Here is a 24,063-nt window from a genome sequence, read left to right as displayed (position 1 = left end):
TAAGGTATAAATGTGTACTTCTTAATATTATGACACAAGTGATTTTTGGAGACAGAGACACTGCTCCATGTTATCATGACTGAGAGGTTGACATGTCCATGTTATTCTTTTTTACGGATATTGCAAGCATATACTTTAATCTTATAAACTCTGCTATTAAATATTGTAATAGATTATTAAGGTTTCATATGTTTATATTTATATTTAATATAAAAAAAAAACAAAAAAAAAACTTAATTGCTTCCATGACACTCCCTATTTAATATTGTATTCTCAATTTATATATAAAATAGAGTAACCCTTACGAACTGTATAATATTGTGGCTAAGATTTCTGTACGGTAAACCCTGTTAAATTCTATGCTTTAAGATGTTATAGTGGTAAAGAGGGGAACCGGCTGCGGTTACAACTCTTATTTTCAGGACATCAAACCGTATTTTGACTTTAATATGTTGTAAACATTACAATCACGGGAAAACAAACAACAAATGCATACACTAAATGATTTAACAGAAGTGTGGAACACTGCTGTGGGTTGTGCTCACCTAAGGCACACCCCAATACACACTTACAACAGTTACATTGATCAAGACTCAACATTTTAGGATTCGGGCAACTAGCCAAGTCTAAAAGTTACTTGCTACCACAAACAGGATTTTTTGTGAGTGAGCGAGCCAAGTCCCCTCTGGTAACAATAATATCCTTCAGAGTTTGCTTTATAGCACCAGGACAAATAAAAGCACTAAACACACACAACTTGTTAGTGAGGAGGACTGAACCATTAATAACATTGTTCCACATTAAAGACCCCTCCTCCTTTAATAGAAAAATATTTTCCTTCAAAATGAGAGCGTTGACAATTGCTGTTCCGAGAGGAGCAGAAAATGTGGTGTGCTTCCATCACTGAATACAGCCATTAATAGTGCACATGAGCATCACATTACAGAGCATAAAAACTGCATCCTGTATTCTAACAAAACCAAGCCACATGGAAGCAAGGAGACTGAAGCACATGCCAACTCTACTCTCAGATTTGTTTGATTTACTATACTGCCAACTTCTGTGCCAATGAAGAGGTGGATAAACGTTACTTTCATGTTTCAATTTCCATTCACCTTTTATAAGTGGGGAGTAAATAATTTGCAACCTGCGTATATTGCCAACAGCTTTAGTTTGTACCTCTATGACAAATGCATTGAAGTAAACTGAAACCCCGAAAACTAAAAAACTAATTTGTTTGCTATCAAAGTGGGTAACAGAAAACACAAATAAAAGGTGTTATAAAATGCTTTCACTATAATAATAATAAAAATTAAAACACTGTTTTAGCACATCAAGTAATGTTGAACCACATTTAAAAATATGCTAAAAATGTTTATATCATAGATCTTTAAAAAAAAGAGTGCAGTTTAATTGATCGTAAGAAAGCACAGGGTTGCGTTTTTGCTACCTGTTTCATGGCATGCTGTGCCATAAATGCCACACGGACAGGGTTGGGAGCAGGTCTCCTTGTCATATTTTGCATGTGCTGCATATTCTGCAGTTCATGAGCAGCCTGAAGATTGTGAGGATATCGCACTGGTTGATTGGGCATCATGCCATTGGCTCTTGGGTTCATGTTCTGAACATTCACAAACCGCTGCATCTGGAAGAAACAGATTTTATAGCTACTAGTGTCTATAGCAAAGTAAAATGCATAACAAAAACAGTTCTTTGTGATATTACTTTAGATGTTGCAGTACAACATTTTTTAATTTTTTTACTTTTACAAGTAAATTTTTGGTCAACACCAAATCATAACTAACAATTTTAAGAGAAGCAGCAGAGTGTAGTGACAGAACCAAAATACATCCGAGCAATTATCACAGTAACACTCATTAAAAGGAGGGACATAAAACCATGCAAGAAGTGAGATACCGCTATTTTTAGAACATGAATATGAGTGTAACTACTCCTGCATATCTGTTACTTTGGGATTTGAGCATGTCACTTGATAGAGTAACCACATCTAATATACACACACATTTTAGCCCACTGGGAATTAATTATTGTTTGCATGCTAATGGGAACTCCAAACACCAAAACCACTAAAACTCACTGTGCAAAGAGTACAATGGCAGCAGTCCACAGTAAGAACTAAAGCCATATAAAAAATGATTTAACAACTTAACTGGGTTCCCCAGGCACCCACACTGCATCTAGTCTCTATAGAATGAAGCATGGCTGATTGAGGACTACACTCACTGACCGAGCGCTCAGCTGACATTTTTAGACAATAAGCACTGTCTTGCATTGCTTAGCTCTATAGAGCTAACAAGATTTTTCAGCTGACGAAGACCAGAATCAGGTGCTGTAGTCTCGGGCACCTAATGAGACCCATGTAAGGGATTAATCTATAGCAAAATGTTTTAGCTACTTCTCATGTGATGGCACCAGGACACTTCTGGAACAATACCCACTACAGCTGGCCATAGTGGTCATAATTATTGAAGTGCTACTTTAAAGTGCCTCTGTCATAGCCCTACCTAATTACATGACAGACAGATAAGCATTATGGGACTATTCTGCTAGACAAAGGAAGTGAAGCTTATTTAAGCTTCACCCTTTGTCAAGCATAGGAAATACACAGATGACCAAGTAGCCTCTACTTTTTCTTCTGCACCAAGTGTGCTTAAAAATTGAGAATACCGGATTCAGGATGAGTGGAAGAAGAAAGATCTATTTAGAAAAATAAAGTATGTCAAGACAATTACGTTTTTACTTTAGGACTTAATGCATAAATGTATAAAATAGCAAGTAGAGATTAAAAAAAAGTCACTGCTTTTCAAATAAAATAACAAAACATACATATTACATATATATCTGTACTAATAAAGGGTTGTGTATTTTCAAGGCATGGAAAAACAAAACAAAAACAAAAACAACCACAAAAAGACAATAACAAAACAGCTTTAAACCTGATTATTAGTGTGAGGCTGGTTTTGCATGGGTCCTTGGGCACGAGGATTATGTGGGGGCATATTTGGATTCTGCAGCCCCATAGGGGCCGGTCGATTCTGAGCTTGTTGCCGCTGTGCCATGATCTGCTGATGCATTTGCTGGATGCGGAGCTGTGCCAGGTTGATCTGAGTTGGAAATTTGGGCAACTGGTTGCCAGGCTGTGTCCCCTGAGAACTCTGAACCTCCATAGGAGTCGGTAGCTGTGAGGGGTCTCCCTCTTCAATAGCAAGAGAGCCTATTTCAGAGGTGTCAAATAAACAATATATCAAAATACTTACAAAAAAATAAATTGAAAAAAATTTGTGTATATATATATATATATATACACACACACACACACACACACAAATATATATATATTTTAGTAGTACTGAAAACAATGTGAGCAATACCTAGACTGAATATATTTTGTGCCCATGAATTAGCATCACAGTGAAACTGCACAGTGTTTGTTACTGGGGTAACATCACATCTTGCACGAAGCAGGTGTCTTAGACGAAAGGTAATCTAAAAAAAAATGCATGAAAACATTCACCATAAGCGCAGTTTTCCCATTTTCAAAAATATATATTTTAAAAGGCAATTAGTGATTAACAGCAAACAGATTGGTACTCATTTCTGGTAAATATGTTGGCACTGTATAATTCCCATTTTAAATGGTTAATAAAATCTGACACATTTACAATTCACCCCAGCAAAGACTTTGCCCATCTTTCTCCCCCCTTACATTACCACTTTTGCTCCTCTAAATTCATTTAAAACTCATATGGTTACTTTTCTGTAGCCTGGCTATATCTCTCTCTACATATTTTCAATCAGGTCAATGAATAACACTAATAAAAAGGACAAAACCATTTACTTTTTCCTGTGCATGTTCAGCTGAATTTGTTAACACACAACACTATGTAGACTTTTAAAGGACACCTAGCGCTCTTTATGTACAATAACTCAGTTTAACTCTATTTACATATATTTTTAATTGCATATATATCACACACATACAAAAAACTAACTTTATCATATCCATTGTTGTGTGCTATTGATGCCAACTGCTTATTTTTATTCATTGCTTTGGTCTCCATTTAACTATTAGGAGAAATTATTTTTTCCACTGACCCAATACAGCACTCCTTGGAAAAGTTTAAAAACATTTTTACAGCTCAAAGGTGGATTTTACACATTTTCCTAAAACGATTGTTATTAACATGATAAAATAAGACCTTTAACGGGACAAAAAGTAGTATTTTAAAATCTGCTGCTTTAAACCACTGAGAAGGATATGTCAAGAGAATAAAATGTTATTTAATGAAAAAAATAAGAAAATGGTTTTCAATTATTTTTAAATCACAGATGATTCTTGGTGCAGCCAGAGTGGACTAAAATGTAGGAATTTCACAATTCAGTTCCTATGCAGGCATCAACAAAACCAGGTCAGTTGCAGGTTCTTGAAGACCAGATTACAAACCACTCCTCTTGATAGCTTACACACACACACAACACCCACTGTAATTACACAGGAATTGATATGGCTTTACAGGGGCCCACTGAAATATGGAAGTCTTGGTAAACTCTGATGTGCACACAAGTCAATTCTTGAAGTGTGGAAATTATATTTTACACACAATATTTAGAACAATGTATTACTGTGCCTCAAAATCAAAATTATGTTTCATGATTTAAAGAGACACTATAGCCTCCAAAACAACTCCGCTTAATGTAGTTCTGGCGAGTATAGTCCATCCCTGCAGGCTTTTTGCAGTGTGCCACCTCAGATGGCCACTAGAGGTGCTTCAAGTGGAAGTGCTGCACACTACTGTGCAGCACGGACATTCAGTGTCTCCACCCTCTGCATGGCGACACTGAACTTTCCTCATAGAGATGCATTGACTTGAAGCATCTCTATGAGGAGATTCTGATTGGCCAGGGCAGTGTTTGGTTCTGCCCCTGGCCCACCTACTTGGCTGAGATCAGAATTTACAATCTCAGCCAATCCAATGCTTTCTTATGAAAAAGCATTGTGATTGGCGGAGATCATCACTTCTGATGTCAGCTAAGGAGGCAGATCAGAGGCAGGGTAAGCACAAGCAGACTGCAATAAAGTTAAGATTTTACTATATTTAAGGGGGGGCAAGGGGTGGCCAGATAATGTTTGTAACACTATATGTAAATTAATAAAAGTTTGTGTTCCTGACTCTATAATGTTTATTTAAAGAGCATCATACATAAATAAATGTTTATATGTTTTAAAGAACCCAAACCAGCCTGTACTGGGAATGTGCATTAATATGAATGCAGTCTTTAAAATTGGTCAGTGACCTTTATGCAGACAAGGTATATTACAAGCACAAATGATACATTACTGTTGTCCATTAACCTCTCTACCTCATCCAGCATCAATATACGTATAGCCTAACCACCTGAAAGAAGAGGTGAACTGCTTTAACTCACCAAGCGTTTGCTGTACAGTAATGCTGTGCTACTGCCACTAGAGACAGCCCACTTTGAGAAATAGACCACATGCTCCAGTTGTTTTGAAAATCCATCTACTTCATGCTGCTGTTTCAAAAGCTTCATGCGACGTTCCTTTGCTAGAGCCTGTACCACAGAAGAGAGCTCAGTATTAAAAATCATGCATGAAGATGGGGAGGGGCATGAAAGAGACAAAAAAAACAAAAACAAAACAAACAAAAAAAACACACCTTACATGTAGTCCACATTTAAATAAATTAATCAAAGTGGCAAAGTCTATAATGGCTGGCAAATGGCTCTCAATTAATTAATATTCTTTGAAGTGTATGCTGACCGACAATAGCGATCATAGCACTTGAGACTTGCCTAGGATTGTATATAATAAATATTATGCAGAAAGATTACTAGATTGTTTTGTTGTATAAAGTTATTTGGCTTCTCCCTACTATTCGTGCGAGGTATGCAGAGATAGAGCTTTTTTCTTTGGTTTGAAGAATATTTTGTTTCATTGTGGTTTTTATATTTCCATACGAAATGTGTATTTTATTTTTAAACAGGACAGAATATAAAAGCAATTTTTTTCATTTTTTAGGTGCTGAATAAAGTTGAGGAAAGAATAATACCGGTGTTGGTCGGGACCAACCAGAAGGGTACTCTGTCACATGTAGTGGCACAATCCACCTAAGAGGGTGTGTTGCGGACGATTTTTGGCGCCAATTTGGGGCTTTAAAAGGACAGTATTATGCAAATAACAAAGGCATTCAGTCGAAGTGCGTTGTGCTGAATTCAGAGACTAAAGGATTGTGATGCAGCCTGTTACAAGTATATTATATTTTTGTTTGGAATACATTTGTATACTTTAATTTGATACTTTCTATCTCCATGTTATGGTTGCTGTGAGGATTACATTATTAAAGTCCCATCAGAGGAGTTACTGTACCATTAAACTTAAGCCACCCTTATATAGACTCAAAGATACAGCTCTTATGTTGATTCTATACAGACTACGTATATTGCACTATGTAAGCATTCCTCTTTTAAGTGCAATTGTTCTTAATCAGTGTGTGTATATTTGTTAATTCACATATACACTGTGTACAAGTGTAATACCTGTTCCACATTATTTTATTCACATTCATGCACTGTCCACTTTGTGTCATCTTCTTTACCATTTGTTTTTGAGAACTTGTGTGGTTGGTTTAACTGTGGAATCTAGCTGCACCGCTTCCGTTTTGTGTATTCACAGCATCATTTATATCTCATTTTTTGTTTGTTGTATGTTTATGATTTAAGTTATGCTTAATTACATTGTCTTTCCATCAGGTAGAGACAGAGTTTAAATTAAAATGTATTGACAAGTTTAAAAACCAGGCAGCAACTAGCTATTAATGGGTTCAATTTACTTTATTGGAGCCATTAACAGTAATGTATTCTGGTAATTCCCTGTCGCTAAAGAAGGGTATTTTGCATTAGCAAAAAGCAGCTACTCGTTAACTATAGCCACTAGCACTTGAGTAACAGCTGGTCGGTAAATTTTACAAGCAACATTGGAAACTAGCTATTTGTTAACAGAATTGGCATCCTACAAGTAAATGTGAAATGCTGGCACTCTTAATGTTCTAAGAAGGATATTATGGCACTAGAAAAAGTGCAGACGGGCTACAAAATTGATAAAAAGAATGGAGCACTTTAGTCACGAAGAAAGATTAAACATTTTTAATCTCTTTAGTGTGGAAAAACAGCACCTCAGAAGGGATATGATATTACACAAAAATACTCAGGGCCAGTACAAACCATTGTCTGGAAATCTATTCATAAGCAGGACTATACATAAGACACAAAGTCACATTTAGGCTGGAATAAAGGAGATTTAGTCAAGAGAAAGTTTTTTTTTTTTTTTTTTTAAATAAGAATAATAAGGATGTGGAATTCTCGGCCTGAAGAGGTGGATTTAAAGAGTCTATACAGATGTTTAAACAGCAATTGGATAAGTGCTTGCAAAATCATAACATACAGGGATACAATTACCAATTAGTGGGGTAATCGTTTCTTGATCCAAGGAGATATCTGACTGCCATTTTGGAGTCTGAAAGGAATTTATTCCTAGTTTGTTGAAAAACTGGAAGCTCTTCGGACTGGGCTTTTTGTCCTTCTTTTGGATCAACAGCAAAAACACATGTGAGAAAGACTAAACTTGGATGCAAGTTTCTTTTCAGCTGGGTAACAATATAATTTGATGACGGTATACGTTTTTATATACATTTTTAATTCAAAACCAAATGAGTGATTATTTCATATTTCCTTCAACGAAATAACTTCTGGTCAAGTCCACAGCAACCCTTGCCACTGAATAATTTTCTAGCTGAGTTTCTGATTAAAGCAGAGTTTCTGATTAAATATGTCCATTGACAATTTTAGTCTCTGAAAGAGCAGGTCACCCACAAATGTGTGAAAGCCATTTTAGGTATTGAAATTGAATCCATTCACTGCATTAGAAAAAGAAAAAGGGAAACTAGACATAACCAGTTATTTTTCACCTCAACCAAAAGAGCACCTGTAGTGGAATGAAACCAATTTAGTTTCCCCTCACAACAGAATAAGCACAGTATATTATATAGATTTGGCCATCAGTATTGGTGGAAAACGTAAAAATTTTAAAATGTATTTTTTATCCACCCTTCTTTATATAAAATATAATACAACAGAAACATCATAGAAACAGTAAAACAAATGATAACAGGCTAGACAAATATTTGAAATATATGACTGAATGTGGGTTGTTTGACTCCTGGAGACTGCCACATGAGGGAGAGAAGGATTATACCTACTATTCAGTCTCCAAAACATGTATTCAAGGATAGAGTTCTTCAATGCCACATGTTTCAAAATCAGAAATTTGGGAAATTAACTCGTCGGATCACGCTTCCATTATTATGCATATTGAGGAGACCTTATCCTCAACTCCAAACAGCTCTTGGAAGTTGAGCAATAACTTGATACTGGATGTTGAGAACAGGGCTATTACAGAAAAGGTTATGACTGATACTCTTCAAACAATACTTTGCCTGAGGTCCTTGACAAGGTGACAAATTGCGCAGAGGGCTGTGTTGCAAGGCCATTTTATTGCAAGGGCGTCTCATTTGAAGAGAACAGCAATTTGAGATTATTGGAAAAGGAACTATGCAATTTGAATCAAGCCAATAAATTCGGTCCATCGGCTTCCCTATCAGCTATGATAGAGGATACCAAGAAAAAAGTTTGTGAGATGCCACAAAAACCAAAACAAAAACCAAAACACTTTATTTAACCCCTTAAAGACACATGACATGTGTGACATGTCATAATTCCCTTTAATTCCAGAAGTTTGGTCCTTAAGGGGTTAAAGGGTAACAGGGCCTCAACTCTTCTAGTGTCTAAACTCTGACAAGGGAACGCTCAGTGTAAAAAAAAAAAAAAAAAACTATCGAGGGGATACGATTGTTCATCCAACTAAAATAAGCAACATGTTTGCCGAGTATTACAGTAAATTATAGAACAAATTTAAATTCGGACATTACTCAGCCAATGGAGGAAAAAATGTATAAGTTTTTAGATAAAGTGGTATTGCCTCGGATATCCATGGATAAATTAGAAAGTTTAGATTGTGATACATCGGCTGAAGAGATATGCGAGGCAATTAAACTTATGCCAACTGATAAAAAACCAGGGTCCTTATGGATTCACTATTTTACACTATAAAACTTTTATCGAGGTTCTCTTGCCACATATGGTAGAACTGTTTAATTCATTCAAAATCGGAGGGGAAATGCCAGACGAGTCACTTTGTGAGAAGATCGTTACCTTGCCAAAGCCAGGCAAATACCCTGATAAATGCTCTAATTATAGGCCCATATTGCTAATTAAAGACATTAAAATGTATGCTGTTTTGGCCAATCGATTGGCTAAACTTATCCCTTCTATAATTAATAGAGACCAAGTAGGGTTTGTGCACGGAAGACAAGCTCCTGACGGCACAAGAAGGTTTATCAACGGAATCCAACACATTAATTCTGTCAGGGTGCCTTCTCTGATCTTATCTTTAGATGCGGAGAAGGCGTTTGACAATACACTGAGGTTATCTATGGAAAAATGATACAAAAATGTAATATTCGCTCATCTTTTATTAAAGTGATCTCTGCTCCATTTGGAAACCCTAAGGCTCATGTAACGTCTTTGGGCTTCAAATCAAAAATGTTCTCACTTACGAATGGAACCAGGCAAGGCTGCCCTTTATCTCCCCTTTTGTTCGTTTTAGCAATGGCGCCCTTAGCCGAATTAATAAGAACCACACCTGAGATATAGGGAATTAAAGTCGGGGACTCAATGCATAAGATAGGATTGTTTGCAGATAATATATAATACATCTCTTTTTCTGTATACACTATTGTATCTTTGTTTGAGGTTAGTCTTGTTTGTTTGGTACATTATAGTATTTGATTATGCTATACTCGGTCAAAAGATATATGATAAATTGATGGTTTTGTGTAATCTATAGATTCTTATGGAGCAGTTCGGTGTGGCTTCATCTGCCAGGATCTAATAATGAACTTAATCTGTCGGATGGCAATGCCAAGTAGGGAGTGTTCCAGTTAAATATTTCTACTTTCTGGGTGCCACCTAGGACAGTGACAGGCAGGTCAATTTGGGGTAGTATATAAAAAAAGCAAAGACTCCAGAAGTGGCAGTAAAAAAAAATAGAGAAGAGGGTTGCACTCAATCACAAAACACACAGGGTGCTAACTGAGCATGGGTCAGCATACCCCATATAATCTACATACAAGAAAAAAATCTCAAGCACTCACTGTGATACGTACAAAGCAGTTTTAATGGATCCGCAACGTTTCGACCTGTACCCAGGTCTTTAGCAAGCTTGATAAATATCTGGGTACAGATTGAAACGTTGCAGATTCATTAAAACGGCTTTGAACGTATCAAAGTGAGTGCCTGAGATTTTTTCTTGTATCCAGAAGTGGCAGTGACATTTTAATAAGATACTTTCTCTGGCAAAACTCTGCTAAAACACAAACCCTATCCGGTACTTGACAGAATTATATTATAAAAGAAGTGTTACTAACAAAATAAATAAATAAGTTTGACTGTGCTACCACACCAGACATTTTACACAACATGAAGTGATCGCTTTCAAATCTTAACTGATGCTGGCAGTCTGATCATCCCATGAGTTTTAGTTCTGCAACAACAAGAGATAGCAGCTATGCGCCAGTATACCTGACTCATGCAACAGGTTGGTGGACGCCGGCCGCTGCGGATCCATGTCGTTTTGTAGCCCCATGTCCATTTTTACTTCTTCTCATTGCCATGTCGTGGTTTCCCTTAGTAGGAAATACTGACTTTGGCTTTGTTTTGACTTCCCTGTATTCTGGTATCCTTGACTTCTGGCTTTCCATTTATCTTTGTGTCTCCTTCTGTATCCCTGACCTCGGCAAGTATTCTGACTATTCTCTGATACGTTAAGTCCGGCCATTCTAAGGCCCGGTAAGACGTTACATTTAGTCCTAGGTGTGATATTCTGCGTGCTGGATCTACTAGTAATGCTGACATTACGACATGGCCATAGATCTTGCGAGAGAAAGCTAGAGGAGAATGATCACCGTATGGATCAATTTGCCCTGGCTTTCAGTACGCTTCTTACTCGAACAGCGCATCTACAGCCTGAGAGTTCTCCGAATAGGTCACCTCCGCCTAATGTACCTCCACCTATAGTACATAAGGCACCTACTATCTCCCTATCTCCTCCCCCGCATTTTGATGGTAATATTCAAGAATGCCTAGGATTTCTGAATCAAATTGAGTACCATTTTGAGGCCTCACCGGGATCATTTCCCATGGATAGAACCAAGATTGGCTACCTAATGAACCGACTTAAAGGTAAAGCCTTAACTTGAGCCAATCCTTTATGGGAGAGTAATAGGAGTATTGCGTATAACTACCAGGAATTCCTTGCGGAATTCAAATTAATATTTGAACCATTGGGCAGGGAGGATGACACTTCCACTGCCCTAATGCGTATCAATTTGCATCCCTGTATTCTGGTATCCTTGACTTCTGGCTTTCCCTCATCGTTGTGTCTCCTTCTGTATCCCTGACCTCAGGAAGTATTCTGACTATTCTCTGCTATGTTAAGTCTGGCCATTCTAAGACTCGGTAAAACGTTACCTTTAGTTCTAGGTGTGATAATTCTGCGTGCTGGATCTACTAGTAATCCTGACACCGGCCACTTAAAATAAACACTGCAATCTGAATGGGGTTAGCAGAGTGTCCCGTACTTATCACTTTATAAAAGCGATTTCAAGAGATGACTTTTATAGAGATATCAGCACTTCCCAGTTGTCGGACAGCTGGGAAGGTGCTCTAATTACGGTGTACTTTTGCTGTGCATGCACCTTCTGTCTCAATGTTTCTCTAAGAGAAGCATCCTAATGACCGAGAGACAATACTGAGAATCTCATGATGGGCAAAAGGGAGCTACAGAAAAGGGTTGTCACTCCACTGGATTAGATGTAAGCAAACCCCTTTATTTACATGTATAGTTGAGGGGGAGAGCAGGAGACTCCCCAAAATCCCAGCGTTATAATGAAAAGAATTTATAACAATGGAGCGCCCCTTTAAACAAGATTGAAAATATCTCATCTGCATTTTACCTTAATCGTATGACGGCTGTGATAAGGACACATTCACAATGCATTTGCTATCAAAACTACAAAGTAACCAGCCAATTTATGCAAATTCATTTTTGATTACATTACTTTTCAGAAGAATAAATTGCAGGTTAATAAAACATTCCAAAATAGGAAAAAAGTAAAGACGACAAAATCCATTTAATGTAAATGCTTTAGTTAAGCAGATTGACTTGAAAAATTTTAATTGCCTGTGTGTCCTTTAACCCCTTAAGGACACATGACATGTGTGACATGTCATGATTCCCTTTTATTCCAGAAGTTTGGTCCTTAAGGGGTTAATGAGACCGTATGAATCCATTATTGTGGGCAATATGCATTCATTAAGACACTAATAACATCAATAACCTAGAGTCTGATTTGTTTTGAATGGTACACTGCCATGCCAAAGCAGGAGTTGGCATTTGATATATGTAATGAGTTGTTTTTTTAGTACATATTTGCATAACCTTTAATCTTACACCAGAGCTAAGCCATAAAACTATTAATATAACCATCACCAGAGCTGGTCTGATATGTCTGATCAGTAAAGTAAGGTTGTGATATTACAATTCTACTGTGAGTGGGGTAACCCAAGACGTCCGGAAAGAAAGTCTTGGTGGTGGCAATAAAGTGTGTACTAGGGTGTTAGTGTAGAAGGCATTGCAGGGTTAATTTAGTGGCTGCTGGGACTAGCAACAGGTAACCAGGGGTCTGGTGTAATTAACCCTTTTGCTTCCACTCTCCCCATTGTCTCGGCTGGGCCAATAGGCCAGGTTCGTAACATACACCAATAATCCTGCTTTAAGTTACAGTCTAAGAGGCGTGGCCAAGCACTTGAGCCGCATGGACTTGTGTCCTTAAAGCTTCGGGGATTAACTGCAGAGAGAGCAAAATAACTGGGCTACAAAGCTTTATAACCAACAGTGAGCACACATGAACCGATAAGATGTCACAAACCGAAGCCGGATAAAGCGGACAAAGCCTCCTTTTTTCTAGCTAAAGCCGCAGCAACAATCAGACTCTGCAAGACAACATCACTGGCCAGATGAAATCACTTGTGGAGAGCTCAGGAAAGAGATGCAGGATTTGGGCCTATGCACTTCCCAAATGGAAAACACTGTGCAAACATGCTACAGCACATAACCGTATGGCAGATAAGATCCATCAAATGAACCATACAATAAAAGGACAGAACCTTAAAATTGCAGACCGGTAGGATAGATCCAGGAGAAACAACCTCCGCATTACAGGTATCCCAGAAACTCCTTACAAAACTACATCTTGGCCTTCTTCCATCAACTCATACCTGAAGTACACCCAGATCAAGTAGTACTGGACAGAACGCACAGACTCAGGAGGCCTCAACACCTCCCGGCCTCGACAGCCAGAGATGTCATTACCAGGGTGCACTTTTTTCATGTGAAGGAGCGGATTGTTAAAGTGGCCAGGAATGGTGACCTATCCGCACCATATACGGACCTAAACATTTTTGCAGATTTGTCTGCTCAAACCCTCCAATTTCGCAAATCCCTGGTTCCGATCACCACTACGCTGAGAGCACATGACGTCCCCTACCGCTGGAGCTTTCCGGCCAAACTGATTGTCCACCATCACAATTCTAACTACCCCATCGCCTCTGTGGAAGAAGGTGTGAAGAAACTGGCTCATTAGGGCCTACCAAGGCCAGATATACAGCTGGGGTCCGTGGCCAAGTTTCCCAGATTGTCGGCAGACTGGTTCACGGTTTAACACTGAGGCCGAGTATTTGCTGCTGTCAGTATATTTATATCAGCAGACATTTTGTGTTAAGACAGAAATTAAAAGTGTATACTGCCAGTCACCCTCAGAGCAGAGGTGACTCAGTTTTCGCTTTCTGTAACTCTAGTCATTCAGGTCTGAGCTAAGGAATGTGACTAATGTAAACATTAGATATAAAACCTGAGATAGGGCATGATGTCTAAAGCTATACACACACACACACACACACACTACCCACTTATAACCTACTAGAAGTATATGAATCATATATAGTTAGTACTATGTCAATAATATAGAATATTCATGGATTTAATATCAATGAATATCATATTATTTACTAATGTTAGTGGAGCACAAATAATCTTAAACACAGTTTCACACGAACACCAGACACCAAATGACAGATAACACTAAGTAATTAATTTTACTTAAAAATAATTAACGGAACGATACTAGTTCCATTGTAAGAAAGAGGTGAAGAAGAGTTTAGACGTGTCAGAAAGCTAAATTTAAAGGTATATCCCATACACTCAGACTGGGAAAACACTTTGAAAATGGCAGGTTTTGTGATTTATAGCAGCCATAAGAGATAACAAAAATGACGTAAAGCGCATCACCAAATACAGTTAACCCATTATACAAAAAGGTAAATTGACCCCCTGACAAGAATTTTCCGTAATGTAATTGCGCCACCTACTAACCAAAATCTATATGATAGTCTGTAGGGAAGACACGCCCACAGTTCGCTATTGGTTACTATTAACTAGTGACGTGCAGAGAATTTCTGTTTTAAAAAGTAAGGACAAAGGGAAGAGAGGACACTCTCTGAAACACACTGGGACACAACAATTACACTCTTGGTAAAAACAAAGAGAACGTTACCTGCGCTCTGGCCTAAATCCCTATGTGCATTTAAACAAAATGGAGGCTCTTTAGTTTTATTCCAATGGCCATTTGAATATATAAGCTCACCAGCCACGTCAAGGCAAGCCTCAATAGGTGAGTTCCTACACTAGCCATTAGATATGCTGATATCAGCCAAGAATCTCCAATGAGACAGGAAGGGGTGTTTTATAAACCCTTTAACATTTAACCCTTTATAGGGCTTCTACACATACAATAAACTTTGCTGATATCAGACAAAGTTTAAACATCTCTAATGAGACATGAAGGGGTGTTTTATAAACCCCTACATACTTTACCCTGAATAGGGCTATAACATATACAAATTACACTCTTGGACCATACTCAAGACTCTCACTCAAACAAACACTCTTGGACACTGACTCAGACTCACTCAAACTCACACAACTTCAGAACTGAAAACCTTTATATATTTTCATACAATCCTCTCATCATACTTGCATTCAAAATCCCTGGAATATATCTACACATCTGATAGAAAATCTACAACCTAACTGGTAATTAAGCGGATTTAATTTAATTTAATTTAATTAATTTACTTTGTATTACTAGCAGGAATATATATCTGGATAAATCTTGGTCAGATTTCAATTACCGTATATACTCGAGTATAAGCCGAGTTTTTCAGCCCATTTTTTGGGCTGAAAAACCCCAACTCGGCTTATACTCGAGTCAAGGTCTGTATTATGGCAATTTGCATTGCCATAATACAGACCGGGGGAGAGGGGGGCTGGCAGAGCTGTACTTACCTGTTCTGCAGCTCCTGTCAGCTCTCTCCTCCTCCGCGCCGTCCGTTCAGCACCTCGGTCAGCTCCCAGTGTAAGTCTCGCGAGAGCCGCGGCTCTCGCGAGACTTACAATGTGAGCTAATAGAAGGAGCTGCACGGACGGCGCAGAGGAGGAGGAAGCTGACAGGAGCTGCAGAACAGGTAAGTACAGCTCTGCCAGCCCCCCTCTCCCCCCACTGAACTGCCACTGGACCACCAGGGAAGGAGAGCCCCCCTCCCTGCCATGTATCAAGCAGGGAGGGGGGACGAAAAAAAAAAAAAATAAGAAATAATAATAAAAAAAAATAAATAATAATAATAAAAAAAATAAAAAAAAAAAAGGGGGTATAAGGACCACTGTGGGAGGGGGGGGGGGGTATAAGGACCACTATGGGAGGGAGGGGGGGGGATATGGACCACTATGGGAGGGAGGGGGGGGTATAAGGACCGCTATGGGAGGGAGGGGGGGGTATAAGGACCGCTATGGGAGGGAGGGGGGGATAAGGACCACTATTGGAGGGAGGGGGTGGGATAAGGACCACTATGGGAGGGAGGGGGGGTATAAGGACCACTATGGGAGGGAGGGGGGGGATAAGGACCACTATGGGAGGGAAGGGGGGGATAAGGACCACTATGGGAGGGAGGGGGGGGATAAGGACCACTATGGGAGGGAGGGGGGGAAAAGGACCACTATACCACTATGGAAGGGAGGGGGGATAAGGACCACTATCGGAGGCAGGGGGGTGGGATAAGGACCACTATGGGAGGGAGGGGGGGAGAAAAGGAACACTATGGGAGGGAGGGGGGGATAAGGACCACTATGGGAGGAAGGGAGGGGGGGATAAGGACCACTATGGGAGGGAGGGGGATAAGGACCACTATGGGAGGGAGGGGGATAAGGACCACTATGGGAGGGAGGGGGGGGATAAGGACCACTAGGGGAGGGAGGGGGGGATAAGGACCACTAGGGGAGGGGAGGGGGAAGTAAGGACCACTAGGGGAGGGGAGGGGGAAGTAAGGACCACTAGGGGAGGGGTGAGTCAGGACCACTGGGGGAGGGGGGTGAAGGAACACGGGGGTGGGGAGGTAAGGATCACTGAGGGAGGAGGAGGGGAGGTCAGGACATATGGGGGGGGCAAATATCCTTGCACCGGCCCTGCACACACTGCATTCATACACTGCATTCATACACACACTGCATTCATACACACACTGCACTCATACACACTGCATTCATACACACACACACTGCATTCATACACACGCTGCACTCATACACACGCTGCACTCATACACACACACGCTGCACTCATACGCACACACGCTGCACTCATACGCACACACTGCATTCATTATACACACACTGTAAATAAATATTCAATTAATATATTTTTTTTAGGATCTAATTTTATTTAGAAATTTACCAGTAGCTGCTGCATTTCCCACCCTAGTCTTATACTCGAGTCAATACGTTTTCCCAGTTTTTTGGGGAAAAATTAGGGGCCTCGGCTTATATTCGGGTCGGCTTATACTCGAGTATATACGGTATTAGAAATCATTATTTGCTAAGGAACATATGGTTATAAAAATTCAATTTCTGCAGGTGGCGTAAAGATAACGATATATAAAAGGTAAATTTGGCAAATGTTAGCATACCAATTTTTTTATCCAGAGGTATTAACTTGTTCTGATATAAGATAGTGAATCTTATTTAGGAAAGTTAAAATTCGGCAGTAAAATCTGGTAGAATTATTCTTATTGGATGGACAGAGGAATAGTCAAATTATCTAGTATGAGAAATATTGTAGTAAAATTGCAATATAATAGGGTATCTTACCTATAAGGATTGTAGCCAGCAGTGGAAGAGTTAGTGTGATCTGTCAGACAAAGTTTTTATTGCTTTACGCTGGACTGCTGTGAAGTTCTGTCTTCTCTGTGAATTTGGTTTCTAAGAGGAGTATCCTATTATAAATCTTATTGACAACTGTGCATATAACTGTTGCTTTTAGCCGTCTGTAGTGTGTTAAACCACTGCCATATTGTATAATTATGTTATACCTAATTATTTACCGATTGTCACGCATGTTACTATTATTTTTATTATCACAATAAATTATATTTTTATAATTAATTTGTGATTACTGTGTGAAGTTAAATCTTCTAGTGAACTTCCTCTAGGAACTAAGAGAATTAAAATACAGTGGAACCTCGGTTAACGAATGCCTCGGTAAACGAAAAATTCGGTTTACGTATAAAAATTCATTTAAAAAAATGCCTCGGTTTACGTATTTTTTTCGCAATACGAAACAAGTGTCCCAGTTTATAGCTCCGCCCCCTGCATACTGAAGTGTGGGTAGCACGTGAGTGTGTAGTGTGGAGGTGTTGGAGAGGTTTTGGAGCCATTTGCAGCAAGTTATGGAGCCTTGTGGAGCCTTTTGGAGCCATTTTCAGCAAGTTGTGGAGCCTTTTGAAGCCACTTGCAGCAAGTTGTGGAGCCTTTTGGAGCCATTTGCAGCAAGTTGTGGAGCCTTTTGGAGCCATTTGCAGCAAGTTGTGGAGCCTTTTGGAGCCATTTGCAGCAAGTTGTGGAGCCTTGTGGAGCCTTTTGGAGCCATTTTCAGCAAGTTGTGGAGCCTTTTGAAGCCACTTGCAGCAAGTTGTGGAGCCTTTTGGAGCCACTTGCAGCAAGTTGTGGAGCCTTTTGGAGCCATTTGCAGCAAGTTGTGGAGCCTTGTGGAACCTTTTGGAGACATTTTCAGCAAGTTGTGGAGCCTTTTGAAGCCACTTGCAGCAAGTTGTGGAGCCTTTTGCAGCAAGTTGTGGAGCCTTTTGGAGCCATTTGCAGCAAGTTGTGGAGCCTTTTGGAGCCATTTGCAGCAAATTGTGGAGCCTTTTTGAGCACTTTGCAGCAGGTTTTGGAGCCTTTTTGGTGCATCTCAAGAAGTGGAAAGGTAGGGAGCTGAGCTTAGTTGTTTGCATGCCTTTTACTGTGTGTTGATGTGTGATGTTTTAAAACATAAAGTTGGATGTTTGAAATGTTATTGCTTGATTAATCATGTCCCTGTACAGTATTTATGCCTTTAAAGTGCACTTTATAAAGAGTTTTGAACAGATAAAATACTTTATTTGACTTTTTTCTCACCTCCGGAACGCATTAATTGGTTTTCAATGCATTCCTATGGGAAACCGTGTTTCGGTTTACGAATTTTTCGCAATACGAAACGTCCCGGAGAACGCATTAAATTCGTAAACCGAGGTCCCACTGTAGTGGGTAATTTTCAGCTTTATCTCATTAATCGGGGAACAGTGCCAAGATATTAATTTTTGATGTAATAAAACAAATTAATTTTGATCATTTTTATGAAAATATTTGTAATATTTATTATCCCATAAATATTCTCACACTGCATAACTGCTAAACCATACAACTCATGTACATGAGGTTTTCCTCTACTAATTTGTATAGCTTGGTCCCACGGACATTATTGGGGTGACTTATTTACCATGTATGCCAATAAGTAATCCCTCCATTTAACTAGTTGACGGCTAGAATAGATGCTTCCCATTAGCAGTCGGACAGTTTACCGTTATCCCTGGGTCAAATAATGAGACAAGACAGGACAAGATACCCAATCGAACAGGTTTGGCTTTATGTGGCAATGGTTCCTAACAGGCACATTACCAATGCCTTTGACGCTTCACTAACTCTCTTGCGTTAAACCCCCAAAGTCTTCATAACAGACAGACCGGGGACCACGACCCCACACCTGTACAATATAGATCACGATGTCCGTGCTTCATTCTGTTTGGTCATACAGTTTTCTTTGTTTCACCCTCCGCATCTCCAACGATTACTCACTGAACTGGATACACAGAGCTCATACGAGGAAGGCTTGAAAACACCATTCCCCCTAATCAAACCTCCCTAAAAACACAGGATATGTGGGACTCGTGAAGATCGCGTACCAAATGATTGCAACTAAACATCAGGGTGGAGCGAGAGGTACAATGGGTATAGCTCTCTCTCTCTCTATGGGATTGTACCACTTATACGATGCGTCTGTATATAGTGTTGGACAGACTGTGGTACCAGATGCCGGGACCTTGTATGCATGAAATATTTAATCACAGAATGTATACTCTTACCTTGTACGAGTATACATTCTGTGATGAAATCATTCTGCCTCCTCTCTTTTCTTTCTGTACCCTCCTCCTATACAAACCAATAAAAATTGTCAAATATAAAAAAAATTTTTTTCAATTAATTATAATATATATATATATATATATATATATATATATATATATATATATCAAAAGTGTACCAAAAATACTAATTACCGTATATACTCGAGTATAAGCCGACCCGAATATAAGCCGAGGCCCCTAATTTTTCCCCAAAAAACTGGGAAAACTTATTGACTCGAGTATAAGACTAGGGTGGGAAATGCAGCAGCTACTGGTAAATTTCTAAATAAAATTAGATCCTAAAAAAAATATATTAATTGAATATTTATTTACAGTGTGTGTATAATGAATGCAGTGTGTGCGTATGAGTGCAGCGTGTGTGCGTATGAGTGCAGCGTGTGTGTGTATGAGTGCAGCGTGTGTGTGTATGAGTGCAGCGTGTGTGTGTATGAGTGCAGCGTGTGTGTATGAGTGCAGTGTGTGTATGAGTGCAGTGTGTGTGTGTGTGTATGAATGCAGTGTGTGTATGAATGCAGTGTGTGCAGGGCCGGTGCAAGGATATTTGCCCCCCCCATATGTCCTGACCTCCCCTCCTCCTCCCTCAGTGGTCCTTACCTCCCCACCCCCGTGTTCCTTCACCCCCCTCCCCCAGTGGTCCTGACTCACCCCTCCCCTAGTGGTCCTTACTTCCCCCTCCCCTCCCCTAGTGGTCCTTACTTCCCCCTCCCCTCCCCTAGCGGTCCTTATCCCCCCCTCCCTCCCATAGCGGTCCTTATCCCCCCCCTCCCTCCCATAGCGGTCCTTATCCCCCCCCTCCCTCCCATAGCGGTCCTTATCCCCCCCCTCCCTCCCATAGCGGTCCTTATCCCCCCCCTCCCTCCCATAGCGGTCCTTATCCCCCCCCTCCCTCCCATAGCGGTCCTTATCCCCCCCCTCCCTCCCATAGCGGTCCTTATCCCCCCCCTCCCTCCCATAGCGGTCCTTATCCCCCCCCTCCCTCCCATAGCGGTCCTTATACCCCCCCTCCCTCCCATAGTGGTCCTTATCCCACCCCCTCCCTCCCATAGTGGTCCTTATACCCCCCCCCCCCCTCCCACAGAGGTCCTTATACCCCCTTTTTTTTATTATTATTTTTTTTTTTAATTATTATTTCTTATTTTATTTATATTTATTTTTCGTCCCCCCTCCCTGCTTGATACATGGCAGGGAGGGGGGCTCTCCTTCCCTGGTGGTCCAGTGGCAGTTCAGTGGGGGGGAGAGGGGGGCTGGCAGAGCTGTAACTTACCTGTTCTGCAGCTCCTGTCAGCTCTCTCCTCCTCCGCGCGGTCTGTGCAGCTCCTTCTATCAGCTCACACTGTAAGTCTCGCGAGAGCCGCGGCTCTCGCGAGACTTACACTGGGAGCTGACCGAGGTGCTGAACGGACGGCGCGGAGGAGGAGAGAGCTGACAGGAGCTGCAGAACAGGTAAGTTACAGCTCTGCCAGCCCCCCTCTCCCCCGGTCTGTATTATGGCAATGCAAATTGCCATAATACAGACTATGACTCGAGTATAAGCCGAGTTGGGGTTTTTCAGCCCAAAAAATGGGCTGAAAAACTCGGCTTATACTCGAGTATATACGGTAGATGCCTTGCAAATCTGTTCTATGGAAATCTCATGCTTGCAAGAGGTAGCCAGGACTATAGTAGAGTGAACAGTAATCCAGTCAGATCTCAGCCAAAACTCCAGAGTAACAGCTGAAGCTCTGAGATCTTTACAACGCCCTGAAAAGTGAACAAAATGCTTTGCAGCATCCACGTACTATGTATAGAGTGTAGTAGCTCCTAATCCTTATCATTGGCTGGCTTTAGGTAGAAAGAAGGTACTACCATCTCATAGCTTGGAGAAAGTGGAAACAACTTTAGGAAAGAATAAAATAAAACTAAGCAAATAAACCTTGCTATACAGGAAAGAGGGAGCCAACAATATAAGTGAACCCTCAGAAACCCTCAAAGGGGAAGAAATTAGAAAAATATTTCACCTTCCACATCAAGTGTTGAAAGTTATGTAGAAGTCCTAAGGGACAGTGCTGAAGCACCGACAGGACCAAGTTCACATTCAACAGAGGACTTACAAGTTGAACCACAAGGTGAATTTAGGCCAAAGCCTGAACAAGTGTCTCGACAGAAAGGAACAGGACAGAAAGGGAAGACATTTGACCCTTTAACCCCTTAAGGACACATGACATGTGTGACATGTCATGATTCCCTTTTATTACAGAAGTTTGGTCCTTAAGGGGTTAAAGTACTGGTTGATAATGCCTTATGTCCAGCCAGAAGAAAATTCAGCACTCTGGCGACCCAAAAGGACTCTACATCTAAAGAACACCAATTTAAATACGCTTGACAGCTTTCAGAGCTGGAACAAGGATATTATTTACAGCTTTAGAGAATCCATTTTGCTGAAGGATCAAATGTTTATGTCCGCCATCAAAAACAATGACATTAGGTCTGGATGCCTTTAATGGACTATGGATTAGGAGATTCAGGAACAGTTGGAATTTCTTAGGCAGCATATGGGGCATCTTAATCAGGGCTGCGTAGCACATAAGTGCAATCAGCATCATGAATGCAGACTGCTTGCACATCTAGGGCACACCCTTGAGGTGTATTTAAAAAAAAAAAAAAATTAAGGGGGGCGGGGCCTGAGCATGAAACTGAGAGGATGCTAACCTCTGGAGCTCCTGCACCACGCATCAAATAAATCGGATTTTCACACTCTAAACGGCGACCAATCGTGACACAAAAGCCACCAAACAAGAGGTGACACTAAGCGGATCGTAATGACACCACTCAAGTGACAAGACGAGCACCAGCCACCCGACAGGCAACAGAGGCCTACCCACATGGTGGGCGCGGGGAGACGGCTGCTCTCCCGCCGCCAAGACCGGCTACCTCCACATGCACGGACCCGCGTTTCTCTCCCCCCCCCCCCCCGGACCGGTGGGGGATAATCCCGGTCCACCAGCCCATGCAGAGCGCTCACCTTCAGGACGCTCCGGGGCGCAGCCCCGATCAGCGGATGCCACGAGGCCCAACTAACATGGCCGACAGCACTGCTCGAGGTCTGGCGCTGCAGAACCAACAGCATCAAACTCGCTCACCTCTGGCGCCCGCGGATGCCGCCTTCGAGCTCTTCTGGGCGAAATGGGAGGCTCTGATAATGCGAGAGACACGGAGACAACACGAGAGGGAGTCGCAAAAGCCCCGACCGGGCAAGACGACCCCCAACATCGCAGCAACCAACCGCGCAAGCCCCCCAGGGCAGATATCCAACAGGAGCAAGGTGGTGACACAGCAACCCCACGGGCAAACAACCGTTAGACACGGCCGCCGGAGATCGCCACCACAAGCCGGTCAAAGAGCCCTGAACCGCTCCCCACATGGGAAGAGGGGAGACGCTCTGCACCCACAGAAAGGCAAGGAAAAGCTGACCCGATCTAACACCTATCATATGAGACTGGCAAAAGCAAACACATGCCTACCTACAGACCCAAGGTACCAGAGCAACCCATTGAAGCGACACTTACAAAACAGACGATCCAGCATGCACCAGCAAACACTAACCATACTACATTGGTCGCCTGGCGGGCCACTGGCAGCCCTGCATGAACTGTATCCACATGGACGCTTGCAACCCAGCCGGGGAATAGGCTGACGGACTACTCGACTGTATGGGTATGCCAGGCTTACAGCCAGGACAGATCACTCCTTCATTGCCAGTGCTGAATGGCTTAATTGCCCAGTTCGCTTTGCCACCTGTTGACGTTTAAATGTTTTACTAGATCAAGCCTGCTATGTCTTTTTTGCCATCATTTACTCTCACCTTCTTCTCATGCTAACTTAGCTTTTTAGAAAGGCTCCCATGCCAGACATTGCTATAATTAGCCTGTATCCCATAAATGCTGACCCAGCGCAGATTCACACTCACAATGAACCTTAAACTATACCTAACCTGTGATATTGTAGATTAGACCTGTCGATAGTATATACATGGCAGATTTCCCATTTAGGCACAAGACCAACTGTGATACTACATTTAGCTTGGTGTAACATGCTTAGGCTCTCGCCTTAACGACCCAAAACTACAGAAACAAATATTGATGTCTCTTGGTATATTAACTCCTTAAAAATGTGCATGTAAGACAGGACAGCTCACATGATAATTACTATGTCTCCCTTAACGTGTTTTAACCTATGTCT

The 24,063-nt window shown here is 41.0% G+C and overlaps 1 protein-coding gene across 1 annotated transcript in view; it reads right to left on the bottom strand.

The window, feature by feature from the left end:
• The window catches only part of TRIM24 (tripartite motif containing 24), a 117,387-nt gene that overhangs the window by 11,825 nt on the left and 81,499 nt on the right, over nt 1-24,063 (bottom strand). Inside the window, exons 7-10 of the mRNA XM_063447619.1 lie at nt 5,449-5,595; nt 3,393-3,507; nt 2,958-3,235; nt 1,451-1,645 (exon numbers count right to left, since the gene is read on the bottom strand). Of these exons, the coding sequence (XP_063303689.1) occupies nt 1,451-1,645; nt 2,958-3,235; nt 3,393-3,507; nt 5,449-5,595 (735 nt within the window). The remainder of the gene's footprint in view (nt 1-1,450; nt 1,646-2,957; nt 3,236-3,392; nt 3,508-5,448; nt 5,596-24,063) is intronic.

Source organism: Pelobates fuscus, chromosome 3, assembly GCF_036172605.1.
Source record: "Pelobates fuscus isolate aPelFus1 chromosome 3, aPelFus1.pri, whole genome shotgun sequence".
In the NCBI taxonomy this organism is placed as follows: Eukaryota; Metazoa; Chordata; class Amphibia; order Anura; family Pelobatidae; genus Pelobates; species Pelobates fuscus.
This window is presented reverse-complemented; position numbering and strand designations above follow the sequence as displayed.